This window comes from Medicago sativa, chromosome 1 (genome assembly GCF_051527215.1).
Source record: "Medicago sativa cultivar Bolivia chromosome 1, Bolivia_mono, whole genome shotgun sequence".
Lineage (NCBI taxonomy): Eukaryota > Viridiplantae > Streptophyta > Magnoliopsida > Fabales > Fabaceae > Medicago > Medicago sativa.
In genome coordinates, this window is record NC_140749.1 from 72,374,977 (window position 1) to 72,395,178 (window position 20,202).

Genomic DNA, 20,202 nt, shown 5'->3' on the forward strand with positions numbered 1-20,202 from the left:
ACATTTTTAATTAAAATATCTCTCCTCCCCTCCCCTCCCCTCCGTTAAAATCCCTCCCCTCCCTTTCCCTCCCCTCCCCTCCTAATTCTCGAACCAATCAGACCCAAGGGGATTCAAGTTAACCCCCTCACCCTAATAAATTTCCAGATATTATCTAGTAAAGTTTAACTTTGAATCCCCTCAAATTTACATGTTGCACCATGTTTGCATCACAAAGTCAAATCCCCTCTCCTCTCTCAATTTAACTGCAATCTCTCCATTAATTTTATTGATAGATTCTCTCTCTCTCTCTCTCTCTCTCTCTCTCTCTCTCTCTCTCTCTCTCTCTCTCTATTTAATTTTATGAAAACAACAATCATACCTTTATTAATTTATTATTATTCCGTCCGTTCCAAATTATATGTTATTCTTGCAAAAAAAAAATTGTTCCACATTATATGTCATTTTACAATATCAATGAATCATTCATGTTTATTTTTTCACTATGCTCTTTACTATTTATTACTTTATCTTTTTTCAATTTTTCTAATTTATGTTTTCCATAACTTCAATAAAGGATATTTTTGTAAAATAACTTAAAACTACTCTTCTATATACAATATTAATTGTATTTCTTAATATATATGAAATTGCTAGAATGATATATAATTTGGAAAAGAGGAATTAGATAATTGTGATTAGAATTAGATTCGAAATACTTGAACAAAATATATGAGAATTAAAACCACTTGTTTTTAATTGAGATATTTAGCCCTTTGCCACTAAACGAAAGGCATGTTTAATCAGCTAAAAATAATAAGGGACTGATGAGTCGATGACAACTTTTTTTGGTGTACAATGCTAAAACAAAACAAGAAAGACAGAATAAAAAGAGAGCTACTCTCTTGAATAGAAAATTCCAGCCGCATCACTTTGGAGAAAATTCATTAGGTTCACCGGAGGAGACTCATGCTGAAGAAACTCAACATCAGAAGAAGCACCAAGCTTGGCAAAAAAAATCGCACATTGATTTCCTTTCCTAAGGGTGTGATTAACCATAACATTTCCCTGCTCCAATAACTCTTTTATATCTTGAATTAAAACAACATAAGCATGAAACCTCATTGGGGGACCATTGAGGCTGTTGATACAATGTAAAGAATCAAAGTAGCAAACAATACCCATTTCTTTGGCCAACAAGAGACCCTTATAGATGGCATAGAGCTCATCATACAAGATATCAGATGAATTTTTAATGTACCCAGAAAAGCCTGACAAGAAAAAACCTGCATCATTTCGTAAAATTCCTCCTTAACCAGCTCTTATAGGAGATCCAAGGCAACTTCCATCAACATTAAGGATGACACAAGAATGATTATTGTTGTTCCACTTGATAGTCAATGACAACTTCAATTGTATTGCTTTTTATTTTAAATCTGTTATTGGAATTTGACAAATTTGAGGGCAAGAGATCGGACAAAATGTGAAATTTTGTCATTTATTGAATCACAGTATGTCCGCATTAAAATTGTCTAAAATACTAAAAATATAATAAAAAAACAAACATCAAGTATAAATACAATGAAATATCTATACTATATATATATATATATATATATATATATATATATATATATATATATATATATATATATATATATATATATATATAAAGAAAACTACCCCTTTCAGCACTTTTGGGTTGACTTTTTTCTTTCTAAAAATACCCTCAATTTTCAATACAAATAACGCATGTAACAAATAGATGAAAATAAATTTAGATATCAAAACAAATGTAACAAACACGATAAGAATACATATATGTCTGTTTTTTTTTTTCCTTTATCATTTAAAAAAATGTAACAAACTAGATGAGTATGTTTATACTTACTTTTTTATTATTCCAATTATACCCTTAAACAATTTTTTCTATGATAAAGATTGTTGTTGGTGTCGTTAAAAAAATAGATTATATTTTTTTGTTATATTGTTGGTGTCATCGAAATAGATAATCATGGTTAGTTTAGTATTTATATTTTTAGTTTTAATCAAAATTAAAATTTCATAAAAAAACCGTTCATAGTTTTCAAACGTTAGCGCAATAAAAAGAGCGGAAAGATGGGCACGTGAGTGCATGTCTTTTCGCTGGTAATAATAAAAATTCACGTAGTGTACGTTTTCCGCTAATCATGTATAATACTAGATATTTTTTGAATACACGCACACACACACGCCATTGGCCGAGCCAGATATGTTAGTTGGTAGGGCAACTGGATCTAGTACAAAATCACATTTTTGAACTCCTTTTCAGAAGATTCATCACTTTTGTTATTGTGTTGTTTTAGGCTGTTTAATTATTTTCGTACCTTTTTTTAGCTTTTTTCCTATGTCATTCGCCATTAAAACCTACCAAAAATCAAACTTAAACACAGTCTGGTGCTATTCAGATTGTATAATCTGAAAATATTTAGAGAGTTTCGGATTGTAAAATCCGAAACATCCCAGACTAGGTGGATTGTGGCATTTCACCCAATGTTTGGACGGTTTGTGGTGTGTTTAATGCATTTTTTGTCGGTTGAATCATGGAAAACGTTTCCTTTGACAGTAGTTATGGTCTAGGACTAGTTTAAAGTTATAAATAGCATTGCATGTTTCAACAATTTCATTCATTCTTCACTTCCCATCTTTTCTCACTTTTTCTTAAACAATTTTTAGTTTTTTAGGAGTGTTAATGATGTCATGATCATTGTTGACCGTTCATAGAATCCCTTCAATTACTTTGTAGTTTATTCGGGGATTCTAAGACGATCAGCAGAGACCTTTAACATCAAATACAACACATAAAATGTAGTTTGTTTAATTTCGGATTCTAAAATTCAAAAATACCTAACAATCTGATTCGGATTTTAGAATTAAGAAAGAAGGTATTTTCGAAAAGTTTATAGGACGCGCGAGAATATTATAGGGTGGGAAAAGTAAATCCCTCTTTTTTCTTTGTTAATAGGTCTTTCGTAGCTGGCCCTATAGCCTTCTTTGCGGACTTGGGCTGGGACATAGACTTGGCTGAATTGCTGGTGACCAAATTTCAACCTTCTTTACATTTCTAGTTTGTGAATCTGCTATCATGTCTTTACCTATTTTTTGTCAAATAATTTTGTAAGTTTACTTGATTACATCTTAATTCAATTTACTTGAGTCAGAAAAATCCATTGTAGGTTTTATTTAGGTTGCATTGAAGAATTGTAGTTAATTCATCCAACAATCAATGAAAGTGAACCTCAAACAAATTTACAAGTAGAGAAAAAAGTATTTGTAGTTCTTTGCACCAAAAAAACGAAGGTATTCATAATTCTTCAAAGTAATTTGTGAATATTGTTTTCACGCTACAAACAGTTCTCAATAAACCATTTAATCCTTGTTCATCAAACATTAGAGAACTCTTAGAGCAATCAAGTTTCCCTTACAATCCAACAACTCTCTACTCCTTTGTCTCACTCACCTTTACCTGATTAGAGTCACCTTTAGCCAAGACCAATCACCTGAGAAATATCTCAATGAGTCGCCCTCAGGCCCAGCCAGCATTTCAGCTCTATTTGGTTCTAAATATAGAAGAGGAGGTGAGAATTTGTTTCCATTTCTAAATAGTCCAATGGTAAAATTCACACATATAAAGTGATGGGAAATGAAGGATTACGAGATCGCGTCTCCACATATCAAACGTTTTTGCAACCGATCATCTCTTATTTACTTGTGGAACAAAGATGAAAGATATTTTAATAGAGAAAAAATGTAAAACTATATTTTTCATCTTTGTATGGTCACATTTTATGAGATGATATTAAGTTTAAATTTTATCAGTACTAAACTTGACTCATGAGAGATTTTAATCATTCTCCTTATTCCCCTCCAACCAGACAGACTTGTAAGTCCTAATAGATTGAAAAGGCCTAACGACGCAGCTTGTTGTTCGTTTGTCTTCTATTCATGCATAATTAATTCTTGATATATATTTAAAGATGAAATTTTTACTTTTAAAAATAGTAGATCATGAAAATAAAAAGTGGAAAGAGTGAATCTTGTGGTTTGTGTTGTATTTCAAAAGTGGGAAGTGCCATATGACTCACTACTCAAACTCTGAAGTTCCAATTGTTTTTATATTTTGAAATACTATTTTGAACAGTTTTTTCTTTTTCTTTTTCTTTTTACCAAGCACAAAATGAACTTGAATTACTTATGAACTCTAATCCCAATTTTGATGCTTACTAACCAATTCAACCGTCTCCACATTCCACAATATCACTACTAACTCATGTTATGGATATCAGACAAATTTTAGACATGAAAAAAGGGGTTTCTATTCTGCATCAAGCATAAACTTTATATAAATAGTATAGGTAAGAAGATAAGTACTACTTTAATTTTGATTAGTAAATAAACAAAGTGTCATTTTCAACTTTCTCCTCAACTAGACACTGGTTCAGTTATCTCTCACCTAATTTCGTGGTGGAATTCACTTTGCTTTAGAAGCAAACAAAACTCTACAAGTATAGGATTATTTAAAAACACACTAGCTTTTCCAATTATCGGATGCTTCCAAACACCTTTCCAATGTAAACAACGATATTTTAATTCAACTTGCATTAAAATTTCTCCAAATACATGATACATTACAAACTTATATCCTTTCCTTTTAAATGTCCCCACTTTCCACTGACTCAAAAAACAAAAAGCTTAGAAAAAGAGCGCTTCCACTAAAAATAAAATATTTTGGTAATACACCACCAACCCCACCATAGATATTTGGAGGAAAAAATTCAATAGGGTCATTGAAAATATTTGATTTTTCACCATGACAATGACATACTGGGCTCCTCTAATTTCACTTATTATCAGCAATGACAACTACTCCTAGTTTGACAAAACTCGAAGAAAAAAAAAATTACATCTGGTATCACGGTGGATATATATGTCAGAATCAGGACGATTTACCGTGATTTTTCAAAAGTTATACTTTGTAGCTTTGCAAAATCACGGTGGATCATCGTAATTCTGACATAGCCAGTGTGATACCAACATATACTACAATTAAAATATAAGTAAAATAATTAACCTTATGAAAAAGTAGGGAGAAATATTGGAGCAAATTTATGTCAAGTTTGTGGTGAGACATTTTTTTTGTTAGCTACTAGGAGTAACATTCTATGTGTGGTTGTTTGATTCAGGCTTGATGATTGTTGATGAGTCTGATTGAGGCATACGAAAAATTGCCGATGCTAGAGATATAGGCATTATGCAAAGTGCCTTGGATTGAAGAAGTTGCATAGCTGCACCAACATCTTCCTCCATAAGTTTAGCCACTTGTTGTTCTGTTCCATCGTTCGACCACTTCGCCCAGGCTTGCTGGTTGGTTCCACCTTCTATGTCCTCCCCCTGCACACAGATCATAGAGTTGTGTCAATTTAAGAAAATTAGTGTTTGAATATAAAAGTAATGTGTAGATAAAATAAAAATATGATTAAAGAATATGAAGTAAAAATGGAAGTGGCATCTTCAAATTTATAAATGGTTCAGGTATTTGTTTGAATTATTATCACCTCCACTGCAGAAACGGGAACATCAGCTACAAGTTGAGCAACTGCACCAGCTCCACCAAGTCTACTCATGCTCAAGACCTGTTTCAACATATGAATCAAATTAAATGGCATGTAAAAGAATTAAGCAGGTTAAAAAAATCATTGGGGGCTTAATGTATACAATATACATGTCTGTATTGAAACTAGTTACTAAGTTTAGAAACTCAAGCAAGTTAAATGATTTGCAAACTTAAGTTTGAATTAAATAAATTGAATTTGCAACCTGAATTTTCAAAAGCAACCCTTCAATTACTTCTATTTCAAAATGAATTTCAAGGCAAAAATTTCATTTACAATCAGAGCCAAATGAAAATCAAGAAGGATCTATACACATACCTTAACTTGGAGCCTAAGGAACTTCACATAATCAACAATTTCATCAAGCATCGCCGCTTTGTCAGTCTACAACCACAGTTTCATAATATTAAACACAAATGCAAATTGTGTGATTATAAATATAATTATATATAGGCAAATTAATCTAGAGAAAATTGATCATATACTATAACAACGTTAGAAAACCACCAACCTTGTTGATGCTGGGAACTAATTCCTGCAATGCTTTCATTCTTTCAGCGATTCTTTCACGACGCAGCTATATCACGTGCAAATTAATGAGAAATATGCAAGCATTGCATTAATAGACTTTATAATGATTAAAATAAAAGTGTAGCTTACCCGCTCAGCAATGCTGTGGGGGTCTGTGGCTTGGCCTCTTCTTGCTCGCACTCGAGGACGGATGCCAGGTGGTTGTGGCATGGCAGTAACAGACGCTGGATTTGGTTGCTGGCTCTGAAAGTGCTGCAATATTGCAATGGGATTATTGAGTACTTTGATAATCACAATTGTGCTTAGTTGCAACTATATTAGTCATTTTTTACCCTAAATTTTTGTAATATCAAATATTGTGACCATAACGTACGTAAATGCAATTTAAAATATTTGTGTACTATGAAAGTTAATTATGAAATTGAGTATTATAAGAAAGAATGGAACACATTATACGGCTAACTAGGACAAATAAATAACAGTTTTGAAATAACACTACCTACTTCCATGCATACGAATCTTGATCAATCTCATTCATACTTGTAACCTTTAGTAGTTATTTTTGTCCTCCCGAGTATAACTCAGTTTGCATGGACGATGCGTAGTTAAGTATAAGAGTCGGAATTTTAAACCTCAGACACCCTATGTATTCACCTTATTTTTGTCCTCCCGAGTATAACTCAGTTTGCATGGACGATGCGTAGTTAAATATAAGAGTCGGAATTTCAAACCTCAGACACCCTATGTAATACCTTAAAAAGTGAATTCTAACCATTAAGCTCTTTGACCGGAAAAAAAAATGTATTTTTAAATTATACTATTTAAATCAACAAAATGAATAAATGAGTTTTTTTTTACAAGTAGTTTATATTTCTCAATCACTACCCTACAAGTAAGAGTATTGATTTGGTAAAACCCCGGAAAAAAAGATACATCAACGTTTGTTTTTCTTTGACAATAATTTTTTTTTATGAAGTCCTTGACAAGAACTTTAAATGGAGGAATCATCACCGACAATTATGATTAAGCGTCAAAATAAAAAGATATAAAATGTTGCACGCTTGCAAAATGTCAAGCCCTAACAAATAAATGATGGTCCCATTCGGTACGAGGCTATTAGAAATGAGTTACCTTTTGGCCAATGCCTATTACTCTAGGACAATTACTTTATGAATTAAAATGTGCAAATAAAACAAAAGAAAACGCGTTGGCGTAAAGAAAAATTCGCTATATCATCATTAATCACACACTAAAGTGGTAGTGCGTCATGAGTTAGTACTCATTAATCACTCATTGCAAAACTTCAAAACAAATAAAAATAAAAATAAATTATAGGACTCATTAACATTAAAAAAATTTGGTGTGCATTTTTTAAATATATGTAATTGTGTATATAAGATAAAAATTAAGAGATAAACTCATGATAACATATAGTGTTGTGTTTATATTTTGATGTTCATATAGTACAACTGATAAATAATGTTTGTAATTTTGAACAACAATTTCATTTTACGATAAATAATTACGAATATTATTAGTAAAAGAATAATTGATGTAACTTAGATTTTTGAAAATGACATAAATCGTACAATTTTTTTAACTAACATTTCAAAAGGAATTGGGGGAGTAACAATGTACCACGCTATGCTGCTAAAAGTCTAAAACATATTGAACAATCTTCTATTGAAAATATAAACAACATAAAGAACTAAGTATAAAACAAAATCTAGTAATTTTTTAAACATGAATCAAGGAAAGGGGAGAAAAAGCCCGTAATTCTGCAAATGAAAATATTGCCCTTGAAGAATTGAAATTAACACTATGAGCGCATCCGCAAGTAGAAAGGCTAAAGGAGCCTAATACTGATATTTCACTCGAGGAAAAAGAAAAAGGAAGAAAAAGCATTATTATATAAACATCCCTTAATTATTAAATATTAGGATCCTTAGCTTATGTATATTTTATTTTATTTATAAAATGAATGAATGAACGGCCATGGATGAAGCGCTTAAATATTAATCATCAAGAGGCATCTTTTCTTTATGCTTTGTAAAGGAGCTAAACTTTAAGTTAAATATATCATAATATTTTGTCTTTATATAGGTTTAGGTTTGAGTGGGTTACGGACGGAAGTGGCTCATTGGTGTATGGATTATAATTATTATCAAGATATATATTATTAAGATGAGAAGGTGAGCTACTAATACTCTTCTTTGGCACTCCCTTTTGACATTATCTTTATCATCTTTATAAAAGATAGTAGTATAATAGATAAATGATTGGAAAATGAGGGACAATATGGTCATTCAGATTAATATGATTTATATATAAGAATAAATATTAAAAATACCTGTTGATGTTGATGGTGAAGGTGAAGTTGGGGTTGAGGGGGTTGAGATTGGAGCATGGGGCGTACAGGTTGAGCATGAGTAGGAGTATGCAATTGTCCAAACGTTGAAAATAAACCCCTCATCTGCATCGAATCCCTATCCTGCAAGAGACAAACCATATAACTTCAAATTACATAAATCCATAAATAACAATACTCTCTTTTCTATTCACCTTGAGAGATATAATTTTCTATTTGCCTAACTAAGATCTTGGACTCCATCGGTTTAAACATTCACACACATTGTACACCATTCAATAATTTGTGCTAGAGTTTGCTTATAAAATTTTTTGGAAAAACTCAACAGTTAATATGCCAATATCTATTTTATATAAATTTTCTCTTTATTTATATATATATATATATATATATATATATATATATATATATATATATTCTAAATTGAAAATGAAAAAAATTATTAAATAACACTTAGATAAGTTGATAAAACATACATATTAAAAAAGTGAGATCAAGCAAATTATATTTAAACAAGCATTATGCAATAAAATGTAATGGAAAAGTGGAGAGACATGAACACCTAATAACAATAACCAAAACCAAATGTTTTGGCATAACTTCTTGTCTTACATAAACTGCATGCATATACTCTGACATCCCACCCAGCACTATTAACTAATCACTTAACCCCCAAGATATGATCAAGGATTAATTATATTTATTTGTAAAAAAAAAATGTAACTTTTTTGAATAAAAATACAATAGCTAAGATATACTATATGACACTAATAATATGATTCATTTTTTTTAAGAGGAATAATCTATGAAGCAGAGACACTTTTCGGATTAGACATGTCTTCAAGTCGGACACTGACACAATACCAACACCAACACATAATTACACTAAATTATGTAATTTTTTCAAATTATTACTGTCTATATCCTTGCTTCATAGAGAATAATATGATTAATTAAATAAAAGAGAATGAAAACATACCGTGATTCCCGGAGTAGAAGAAGGTGAAGAAGTGATATTGTTGTTGTTGGTGTTGTTATGATTATTGATATCATGTAGACGAAGATGATGATGATTGTTGTTATTATTGGTAATATTTCCTTCAACATCAACAACGTTATCAACAAACCGTGTTGCATCTTGATGCTGCCTGAGAAACCCATGATGATTTTGCTCCAAATTCAACCCTAATGGCATTATTCCTCCTCCTCCTCTCAAAGAACCACCATGAGGTGTGGACCCTAATTGCAACACTCCTCCATATCCAACTCCGTTCTCAGGCACTGCTAAGATCTGCTCAAAGAAATCATCACCTAATCCTTCTGAACAATTACCAGCCATGTCTAAGATGGGAAGATTCTTTTCTTTTTTCAGCTAGGTTATTAGTTTTGTGTAGTGGTAGTGTAACCTTTTTCAATACTGCAGCATTTGTTCTATTATCAAGTGTGAAAATGGAAAACACAGAAAGCAGGAAACAAGGAGAGATGTTTTCCGTACGTGGTGTGTGTGAAACCCTAGGACCTGAAAATGGAATAGAATTTATGGGTATGCTTCCCAAGAATGTTCTTGTTCTGTTTTGTTTTGTTTTGTTTTGTAGCTTAATTAGAAGATTGATTATGGAATAAATCAATAAACTAAAACAAGTGAGTGAGAAGTGTGAGAATGGAGAAGGAGAAGAGAGAAAGAGATGAGTGGTGGTGTAAGCTTTTTTCAGCTTTTTGTTGTTCTGAGAAAATGGTGAGTGCGCTATGGTTTTAAAAAGACTAAAAACGACGTGAGAGAGAGATGAGAAGACCCGCAAAACTAAAGAAATACAAGTACTATAAAGCAAGATATTATAGAGAAGAACAAAACGGCAAAACTATTTTGGGTTGAGAAAACGTTTCGGTTTTTGATACGTGCACGAACGCGCTCTCTTTAATTTCTTTTCTCAAATGAGTACTAGTAGTAAAGAAATTTTTTTGTGATGATAATTACCAATTTTAACATTACTGCAAATTAAGATATTGTTGTTGTAATTGGAGAGTGCTCCTTTTTTTTTTTTTTACAATGTTAGAAAGTCACACAATAATCCTTTTTCTTACTCACACATTTGTTTAGATGTAAAACTGGCTATCTATTTGTGATTTTTGTCTATCCACAAGACTCTAATTTGAAATCTGTTGTTAAGAGTTAGGTAGTGAAGGAGTTAGGAACTAGAAATACATTTAGAATCGATGTTATTTTTCACTCTATAGGTCGATTTTGTTGGTTTGAGTTTAAATTCTAATATAATGTTAAAGTTTATCTAAGATCATTGGGACACCTTTTATATATTATGGCATCTCTACCATATTTATGTGGTATCATGAACATGAGAGAATGTGTTAAAAGTTTTGAATTTGATAAGATAAAATTTGAAAATGTGTGTATACAAGCGGAGTTAAACGTCACCTTACATGTCGTTTTATAAGATTGAATTAAGATCAACCCAAATTTAAATATTTTTCATTAACCACTTAAGAGTATCTATAAGAAAGATCTCCATCTTAGATGCTTATTAAATAGATCTTGTATCGATACATCACTTATTTTGTAAAGTTGAGCTAAACTCAATTCATATTTAAATATTTATCATGACCACTAAAAAACATCCACAATAAACCTCTCTCTTTTGGATGCTTAGACTATCTACAATGGGAGAGGCTTAACTCACTAAGCCTTAGTACCCAATAGGTACTCCCATTGGAGAAAAATATAAATGGTGTTTATGGAGCAAGAGAGCTCATCTAAGCAATCTCTCTTCTAGGGTCCTACAATTTTTTAATGTCAAAATATCAAAATGTAATGATGTAGAGTTTTCATTTACGAACAATATGATATAGAGTTATTGATAGATGATATAAAGTTATTGATGAGATTCATTTAAAGCTTTTTCATACGTGTTTGGTTGGAACGATTGAGTGTTTAGAAAGTATTATTATTGAAAATTATCAATGAGTGAGTTATACAAATAAACCCACTTAAATACTCAAAAGTGGATGTTTTCTTTCGTGGATGTCCTTATTAAAAGAATCTCGTGTGTACACATCACTTATTTCAATATATATTTATAGAATGACTATATGGTTATTTTCTCTATTTTTTTTTATTTTCTCTAGTTATTAATGACACGTTTCAATGACTTATAAGTATTTAGATATATTTTTCTAACAAAAGTTAAGCTTTTCTATGTCACAAAGTTTACTTTTTACCAAAGATGGGACAAAAGTTTAAGTATAACTTTTTTACTTTTTTATTTTGTGATAAAAGTTAAGTACTTATAGATTTTATATGGTTAGTGATATTTAATCGATTCAAAAATATACTATATAAAAATTATTTATGAAATGAAAGTGGTATACAGCACATCATTCTTTATAAGAAACTAGGTCCAGTGTATCATTGTTAAAACATATTAATAAACCATTCATACATAAGTCAATGATGAATCATTAAGTTGTAGGTAATTGCTTTCTACATGCTTTGATGTTATAGCTTGTCATGCCAGCATATGTATTGTTTGTTCTTTTCTTTTGATATTTCCTAAGAGACGTGGTTTAGAAATCATATATATACTTCCTTAAAAAATTAGTGAGGATAATGTAAATTTTTTTGGTAAAATAAAATATTATTTTATAAATATAGTCTAATAAAATTATTACTATTCTTTGTCGAAAAAATGATTCCATATACAAGATAAATTATGTCTTTACAAACAAATTTTCTTTAATTTATACATAAGAGTTAGGGTTAAACCATGTAACTTTTGCTTAAGGTGATTGGGTTCCCTATCATAACACAATAAGTTTGTACTGTTCTTATGTACTATACTTTTTTTTTTCCCATATTGTTTTGCATAAACTAAAGTAGTTGATTTTTTCTAGTTACATCCCAAAAGATGCAACTAAAAATTCATGGGGCGTAACTAGAAAAAAAAAATCAAGTAGCTTGATTAATAAATCAATTCAAATATATTTTTATCAATTATTATCTCTTCAGTAATGTAAATTTGACAATAGTAGTGATAATCGGGAGAATACCATGTATGTGGGGAATTACCAATCCAAAAATATAAGCTAATTTTGTTGTTCATCACTAATAAAGATGACATAATTTTATGCTTGTCGTTGTGTATTTGATTGTATTTTATATTGTATTTCTCACATTTTGATGAATGAAATAATATAACTTTGTTATTGTAATTTCTAAAAAAAAAAAAAAAAAAAACTTTGTTATTGTAAAAAAAAGATATATCAATTTTAAATCAGTTGTAATTTTACCAATGGAAATCAGTAGTAATTTAAAAAGTGTTAAGCAACAGAGGCACGACTCTTTCGGGAAATGGTGTAGTACGTCTTATGCATTATCTGACAATATAAATGTTTCAACAAAATACGTAACAACAAAGCGCCCATGGCCTAATGGATAAGGCGCTTGACTTCTAATCAAGCGATTGTGGGTTCGAGTCCCACTGGGCGTGCTTTTTTATTTTGCTCAAGAAAAAAGTATGTCTTATTTTGAAACATCTTTTTTGTATTTGCGTAGACTAATTTCAAAGGATGCAAATTACAATCCAAATGGTTAGTTACAATCTTAATTTTTAATCATTACCGTTGGTCTAATCCACTAAATCATTTTCCACTATTTTTAGTGATGAAGATAGCTAAGGTAGTTAGATTAAAAAAAAAACTCAAAATAATCAACAACTATTTCATGAAAGGAAATAATCAACAACTTGCTGCTTCAAAGAAAAAAGCTTCGAATTGCTTTAGGTAAACTTCCTCAATTATTCTTTAACTACCTACCGCATGTTCCTTGTAACAAAAAAAGGTACCTCAACTACCACGAAGAAGAAAAATAAGAGACTTTTCTATATCTTAATTTATAGAATAGTACTTGTTCTAAATGCATAACACCATGGTACAATTTTATTAAGAATATATATGTCTACTTAGAATTTCATCTCATACGCTATCCTTTGTACTAGAAACATTATTGTCTTGATCTTCTTGGTCATTCGCAACAGAAATTTCTTCAGTAGAATTAGGTTCCTTTTTTAACTCGGTCTCAAACTCCTTTGCTGCCTACAAGGTTTCAAAATCTAATAAGTAACCCAAACAAACAATAAAAATTTGCTTGCTTCAACTGAATTATTAAAAACTCCTCATTCAAATACAACGAATGAGTAAGTACAAATACAAATGAACCTATAAAACAATTTCAATTTTACGCGAATAGATATACATGTTACAAAATTTTATGCGATTATTTAAAAAATATGATCTGTTAATTAGGTAAGAAATTGCAAATGTAGAAAGGCACAACAACAACAACAAAAATGCAACTTATCCTAAGAATGAGAAAATGGAACCTGTTGGAAGCTTTTGACAGTTTTGCCGATGCTGCGACCAACTTCGGGCAATTTCTTGGGCCCAAAAACAAGAGCAGCAACTCCGGCAATAACAACAAGCTCGGGCACGCCTAATCCGAAGAAGGCGTTGCAAGTAAAACGCTTTGTGCTTCTGTTTCTGGTTCTGGTTCTGGTTCTGGCTTTCTTCAAGAGAAGTGATGTATTGTTAGAATTGGAAGCTAAGAAGGATAAGGTGGAATAGGATGAAGAGATTGGAAGCCTAGGGCGAATTAAAGAAGAAGAAAGGGAAAGTGTTGTCTCCATTTTTGGTTTGATTCTATTTGCTGGTTTCTGCTAAATGAGTGGATAACAATTATCAACACCCACGGTTGTTAGTTTGCGGATTGGGTGGGACTGTGTCAAGAGTTTTCAATGGCTCACCCAATATTTTTATGATTACGTACACCATATTTTTGACAACTAGGATGGATATTTTTCAATTTTATTTGTTCCAATTCCAAGTCCAATTTTTTTTCCCTAAACATAAACATGGAATGCATGTCCTAAAACGTCCCATTCTTTTGAATGGATGAATGATATAGTTTAGGTTTAAAAAAATGTGTTTCATTAGCATATAGCCTAACTAACTGACTTTAAATATGACCCTCGCAAATAGACGGTTGTATTGAACCCCTCAATTTAATAGTCGCTAGTTCGGATACCGAATTTTAAAAAAAATTAGTGTATAATGTGCAAATAATTGCAAATATATTTTAGAAATTTATATAATAAAGTTGTATAAAAGTAAGATATAATACTTCAGTACGTGCATAAAAAATCAACACATACATTATTTTCCAAAACTTTCCTTAAAAAAAAATCTATTTTCCAAAACTAAATTGGTTTGGTGCTATTTTAAAACTTTCTTTTATAAAAGACTAAATTGGTTTAGGTATTTATTTACTATAAAACGTATTAAGGGTAATGAAAAAAATGTCTCGTTATTTTGAAACAAAAATAAAAACTACATATTTTACTTTACCTTCAAATCAAACAAACTTGTTTCCTGGAAATTTTTCAAACTAGTAAAACAAAATCAACTATTTTTCCAGTAGTATCTTTAAGATCTTTTCCATCTCCCTTTCAATAAAATTCTCCCCCTTCCCTCGCATGAACCAAACATTTTGAGGGAATAAGTTCATAGACTTTAATGTATAAGAGGGTAAAGTGCATTCCCCAAACGAAGATATGGGGTGCACTGATTGAATACAGCATCATTTGCCTCATTAAATTGATTTGCAATGTAGTTAACAAGAATAAGACTTTTACTTGTAATAATAATAATAATAACTACCAGACAAGAATAACTTCTTGACTAAAGCAACCACAAGATATGGCAATTTACTGCTCTCCATTAGGAGGAGGTCCACAAGAATCGACACCGCCACCACGAATCCGCTTCTGAAGATGTTCCAAGCTAGCCACCCGGTGCAACGGAGGAGCTGTTTGACCCATCTTGTTCCCACCTACAACTGCTGCATTGTTTGGCTGCACATTTTCAATTGAAGAAATTTCTCCCAACCCATTGTTGACTCTCATATCATGACATGGCATAGGATTAATAGATGTGGGTTGATAGAAATGATGATGTGGATCGTCTTGCACAGGAACAGCTGCATCTGCTGAATTGTCTGAGGGGCTTCCATCAAATGCTGGCATCCCCATTGATGACATGTCAGGCATGACATGAAACAATGGGTTCAATCCGGTAACTCTTTTCACAGTCTCTTCAGCCATCTTTACCTAAAAGAAAGAATAACATGGATCCAAACCAGAAACATGTCAGATATTTGTTATTACAAATCAATACTACTTTCATTTTAAGCTCTATTTGGCAAGGTCAAACCGTTAGCTTATATAGCATATAAGTTCGTATCGTCAAAATTGAGCGGTTTGGCAATGATATTCTCTCACGAGCTAATAGCAGTTTTTGAAATGCTACTTGAAAGTGTTTTTTTTTTTTTTTACGCAACATCAAATAGTGTTTGAACTAGCATCTTAATTGAAAAAAATAATTGAAGATATTTTTTTGCCATTTCATATTAATTAGTTAGTTCAACCGATAATTTTACTAAACACTTCAAACTCAATCTACTAGCTTATCCTATATCAACTAGCTTATACCCTATAAGCTATCAAGTAGCTTATTCATCATCCGCTATATTTTACCTAACAGAGCGTTGATTTAGTTTCTCTTTTCTGTGAGTCTTAGTCTAGTTTCTCTTTTCTTCGAGTCTTAGTCTAGTTTCTCTTTTTTGTAAGCCAGACCTAAGGAACTTGTTTAGAAAGAGCCAAAATGTTTGCCACAGTTTTTAACCAGGCAATGTAAATACATGAAGCAGGGCTTTACCTTTGCTCTTAACGTTTCAACATCAGCTTTCAGTACTCTGTTGTCAACCGCAGAATCAGTGTACTTTTGGTTCACATCAGTAAGACGCTTTACCAAGGTAGAATTTTCACCTCTTAATTGTGAAACCTAAAGTATAATATAAGACAAAAAAACATAAAAATCTATATCGTAGAAAAATGTCCAACAGAAACATTGAAGAGAGGGAAGAGAACAATCCAGATATAAAATAAAATACACAAACCTGTGTTTCCAACTCAGTTAAATGAGCCTGCTTTCTTCTTCTTGAGCGCCTGGCTGACTCTCTATTGGAAAGCATCCTGAAAAAATAGATGTCATTAGACATTGAACTAACCAAGGTAGAAAGAGTCCTCAAGTCGAACAAATGAGTGTTTCACAATAACAAAGTAAAAAAAAGGATTCTGATCTGTGAAAAAAATTAGGTAAGACAATCTTTAGTAGCTTACAAATAATATAATTTTTGGATAAAACTTGGGTGCATTTCCTTAGGTGCTTTTCGTACGGTTCTTAACTATCCATGATTTCCTCAAATCCATAATTTTCTCAAAGTTTGTTATAACAAATAAAAAGTGGACTACAGTTAAGAACCATACAAAAAGTACCTAAGGAAACGTGTCTAAGTTTTCTCCATAATTTTTTTCAACTTGCAGTATAAATTATCAGATGCATAGTCACTTTAAGTGTAATGAACATTCTAACTTCAAGACGGTTCTGTTCACATCTTAGTTTGAAATGTTCTGAATCGCGGATAGCGGGAAATAAAAGATTGTTAAAATCCCGCTGCACAAAAGGGCTATATCCGCTATTTGACTGCATTTTGTAGTAATTAGTATATCGTGAAACAATAGTAGTTTGTGTAAATTCCGCTACACCCAGCAGTATAGCACCACTATAGCTGCTATCTAACAACATTGAGTTTGAGAGAATAAAAAAAAAGGTTCTAGCAGGAGCTCAAAGTGAAAAAAATGCCAGCCAAATCAACAGTTTGCACATAATTTATGAAAAAGAAATATAAGATATTGACACCGATTGGCTGCAATTTTTTAAGCATGCCTGTCACTTGGTTCATTAAGCAGGAGCGAGGAAATCATATTCAGTAAAACAAACTTCTAAATCACTCTGGAGCAAATTACATGATTTTCCAAATTGCAATTATATCAATGTATATACGAGAAACAGCATTTAAAATGAAAAAATCAGTAAATATTGAGATAAATAGTTACCTCCTTACTCGTTTTACGTCAGTAGGGTCCGTGCTGTCAATCATATATGTCTCTCCCTCAGCTTCGTCATCATCAGACTGTTCTCTTGATGATCCACTTGTTGATGGCCTAATGGCAACAATGGTTTTTTTCTGCACAGGCGGTATGGAAGGGATCGCAGGTGGTACCTTGGCATCTTTATCTTGTAATATAGGTGGATCGCTTCCAGAAGGAACAGATCCTGCATAGATAGATATATTTGACACAATTCAACAAGGGTAATTCACATCAAGAGAGAGAAACAAAAACCTAAAGCATCTCAATAAATTACTTAACAGGTTGGTAAAAGAAAATAAACGGTTTTTGATTAAAACAAAATTGTGAACATAGATTTCAGCATTCATCCACCTCTAAATTACTCATGGGGCCAATATTGTCATTAAACTTTTTTTTTCCATAGATCTGATCAACTTTCCTCATTTAATCTTTCGGTTTTCATATATGCATAAACATTTATTGATTCAAACCTTCAGAAATGGGCTGAGATCCAACTTTAGTAGCATTAGAGGACTGTGGTCCATTCTCAGGAAAAGTGGCTAGGTCTTGAGATTTAGTCAAAGATCCCTATTGCAATGAGTAAGAAACAAAAATTACATACACGCAAAAAACTCAATGTGAAAATATCAGCAAAATGGAAGATGGATAACTCAATTTTCAAACCATGTAAAAGTAATGGATCATACAAAACTACAAAGTCAATGCAATTGCACAAAATGAAGTGTAGGGTGGAGATGGACAATTGCAGATGACCAAAAGTAAAAGCAAGGAGGACGATATGCAAAATAGCCATAGTTATCAATGCGGAAATGCGGCGAGGCACGGCCAAACCAAAAATTGGTGCGGAGCGGACACTATTTTAGAGACGCGGACACTAATACTAAAAAAAATATTTATTAACCAAGGACTAAGAAAATATGAAAAAAATATATTTAGTATTAATATAAATCAAAAATATATTTAGTATCAATATTTAGTGCTAATATCATTGTGTATTTACTTATTTTAAATTGATAGATTTAATTTTATATAACAAAACATCAAAAACAAATTAAAAAAAAGAATAGTTTCACAACCGGGTTCCAAAGTTTCTATACGAAAAAATAATGCAAAAAGAAAATGGCAACAAATAACATAAGACCCAATATTTAGATCTGGGCCTAGGCCAATACATACGGTACTTTGAAAGAGGCTAGGTAACAATATAAACCTAGTTTCTCATAAGTCAAAGCCACCACCTTACTGCAGTTCTTCTTCTTCATTTGTCGTTTCTCTCCTTCTCCCCCATTACCTCTCCTTCTTATGTCGTTTTTCTTTGCAGTTCTTATCTCACTTGACTTCTTCTTTTTCTCTTCTTCGAAGAAGTAGAGAAAAAATTGTAAGACAGATAAGATTTCCAGAGAAAATGGTTGAAGTGGCCGCTCCGGCCTGCTTCATACCCGCTCCATCCGCTTTCAAATCCACAAAATCGGCCGCACCAACCGCACCACCTGACTGTGCCGCTCTGACACGGATGGGTGTGGTGGCCTCACTTTTTCCGCGCCGCACCGCAATAGCAGCTGCTACAGGCGCTTTTGATAACAGAGAAACTAACAACGTCAACAAATATTTATTCTAAAAAGACGTTTATGGAAGCCACCAAAGACCTTTCATTTGGATAAGATAATCAATCCGAATTTCGGCACAGCTATTAGTTATTCGTCGAAAGAACGCTCTATCAAATTTTAACTAAATTTCAAAAGGCTTACAAATTCCTATTAACGGTTCATGCCATCAATCCTCCTTTGCTTTTTCTACTGATAGGAGCCAGGGAAATACTAGAAGAAATATATCTATACAAATACAACTCTGAATTCAAACTTCTATGATTTTGGAAGTGAAAGGGCCAATTCACTATAAGGTTACCCTTTGCATTAAAAACACAAAAGTATGCATTCATGTTCTATGAATTTAGGTTGAGAGCATAACAAGAAAAAAGAGACTTTTCCAGTTATTTTCCCAGTTATAATCGATTCTAATTTCTAATAGAATCTCCAATCAGCTAAATTAAAACAACAGAGAAATGAAAATTAAAAATATCCAGAAGAATATCAGAACCCATAATGCAAAAATAACAAAAAATTGAATTTTTCACAACACCCAATTACCAAACACATGAACCAAACAAATCCAAACACAAATCAAAATGATTGGAATGATTTCACATTGTATTAACAAAAAGGGGTTAAAGCAAAAATACCCGAGTCATGGCAACCGCAGCGCACGCCTGATTCAGCTTACTCTTCAGAACAGCCCGATATTCTTCGGAATCAACGGCCAGCGGAGGTGGTCCATTGGGCAAAACGGCACCGTCTTTTGGTGCAGCATCGGCAAAACCGGTGTTGTCAGCAACAGAGGAAGAAGAAGGAGAAGGTGTGGCAGCTTCTTGCAGAAAGCGTTGGAACGCCCATTCGGAAGCGCTGCGACTCATCTTGGAGGATTCATCGCCGGCGCCGCCGGTGACATGAATCTGCGGTGACCATAGGTTGTCGGGGATTTCGTCCACTGAGAATACCCTATCCATGTTGTTTGTTGGAATGGATCAACTGATGGATTGATCGAATGTGTGTGTGACGAT

At 32.2% G+C, this 20,202-nt stretch overlaps 3 protein-coding genes, 1 non-coding gene and 1 pseudogene across 4 annotated transcripts; 1 reads left to right on the forward strand and 4 right to left on the reverse strand.

The window, feature by feature from the left end:
- Positions 1-876: 876 nt before the first annotated feature.
- On the reverse strand, positions 877-3,561 carry LOC146957113 (uncharacterized; annotated as a pseudogene).
- A 1,020-nt stretch (positions 3,562-4,581) lies between these two features.
- On the reverse strand, positions 4,582-10,255 carry LOC146957114 (transcription factor UNE12-like). The gene is made up of 7 exons (XM_085734318.1): positions 9,509-10,255; positions 8,512-8,652; positions 6,291-6,413; positions 6,142-6,207; positions 5,949-6,014; positions 5,574-5,651; positions 4,582-5,409 (listed from the first exon to the last, which is right to left on the reverse strand). Exons 1-7 carry the CDS (start codon positions 9,866-9,868, stop codon positions 5,179-5,181), a joined length of 1,065 nt encoding a protein of 354 aa, XP_085590444.1. The 5' UTR covers positions 9,869-10,255; the 3' UTR covers positions 4,582-5,178.
- A 2,700-nt stretch (positions 10,256-12,955) lies between these two features.
- TRNAR-UCU (transfer RNA arginine (anticodon UCU)) lies at positions 12,956-13,028 on the forward strand. Its single transcript has one exon. It is a non-coding gene; the product is annotated as a tRNA-Arg (tRNA).
- Positions 13,029-13,290: 262 nt separating this feature from the next.
- Positions 13,291-14,458, reverse strand: LOC146957116 (sec-independent protein translocase protein TATA, chloroplastic-like). The gene is made up of 2 exons (XM_085734162.1): positions 13,920-14,458; positions 13,291-13,632 (listed from the first exon to the last, which is right to left on the reverse strand). Exons 1-2 carry the CDS (start codon positions 14,220-14,222, stop codon positions 13,513-13,515), a joined length of 423 nt encoding a protein of 140 aa, XP_085590288.1. The 5' UTR covers positions 14,223-14,458; the 3' UTR covers positions 13,291-13,512.
- Positions 14,459-15,013: 555 nt separating this feature from the next.
- Positions 15,014-20,202, reverse strand: LOC146957117 (light-inducible protein CPRF2-like). The gene is made up of 6 exons (XM_085734148.1): positions 19,825-20,202; positions 18,056-18,152; positions 17,550-17,769; positions 16,550-16,625; positions 16,309-16,434; positions 15,014-15,701 (listed from the first exon to the last, which is right to left on the reverse strand). Exons 1-6 carry the CDS (start codon positions 20,146-20,148, stop codon positions 15,300-15,302), a joined length of 1,245 nt encoding a protein of 414 aa, XP_085590274.1. The 5' UTR covers positions 20,149-20,202; the 3' UTR covers positions 15,014-15,299.

What these genes read in the sequence shown, in the direction of transcription:
- LOC146957114 (XM_085734318.1), bottom strand. Translation starts at nt 9,868, where the DNA reads ATGGCTGGTAATTGTTCAGAAGGATTAGGTGATGATTTCTTTGAGCAG. An exon ending in CTTCTACTCCGGGAATCACG is followed by an intron (nt 8,653 to 9,508) that starts GTATGTTTTCAT and finishes TGTCTCTTGCAG; the next exon opens with GATAGGGATTCGATGCAGAT. An exon ending in CCCACAGCATTGCTGAGCGG is followed by an intron (nt 6,208 to 6,290) that starts GTAAGCTACACT and finishes CACGTGATATAG; the next exon opens with CTGCGTCGTGAAAGAATCGC.
- LOC146957116 (XM_085734162.1), bottom strand. Translation starts at nt 14,222, where the DNA reads ATGGAGACAACACTTTCCCTTTCTTCTTCTTTAATTCGCCCTAGGCTT. An exon ending in CTGTCAAAAGCTTCCAACAG is followed by an intron (nt 13,633 to 13,919) that starts GTTCCATTTTCT and finishes GAAACCTTGTAG; the next exon opens with GCAGCAAAGGAGTTTGAGAC.
- LOC146957117 (XM_085734148.1), bottom strand. Translation starts at nt 20,148, where the DNA reads ATGGATAGGGTATTCTCAGTGGACGAAATCCCCGACAACCTATGGTCA. An exon ending in CTGCGGTTGCCATGACTCGG is followed by an intron (nt 18,153 to 19,824) that starts GTATTTTTGCTT and finishes TCATTGCAATAG; the next exon opens with GGATCTTTGACTAAATCTCA. An exon ending in GACGTAAAACGAGTAAGGAG is followed by an intron (nt 16,626 to 17,549) that starts GTAACTATTTAT and finishes CTATTTTTTCAG; the next exon opens with GATGCTTTCCAATAGAGAGT.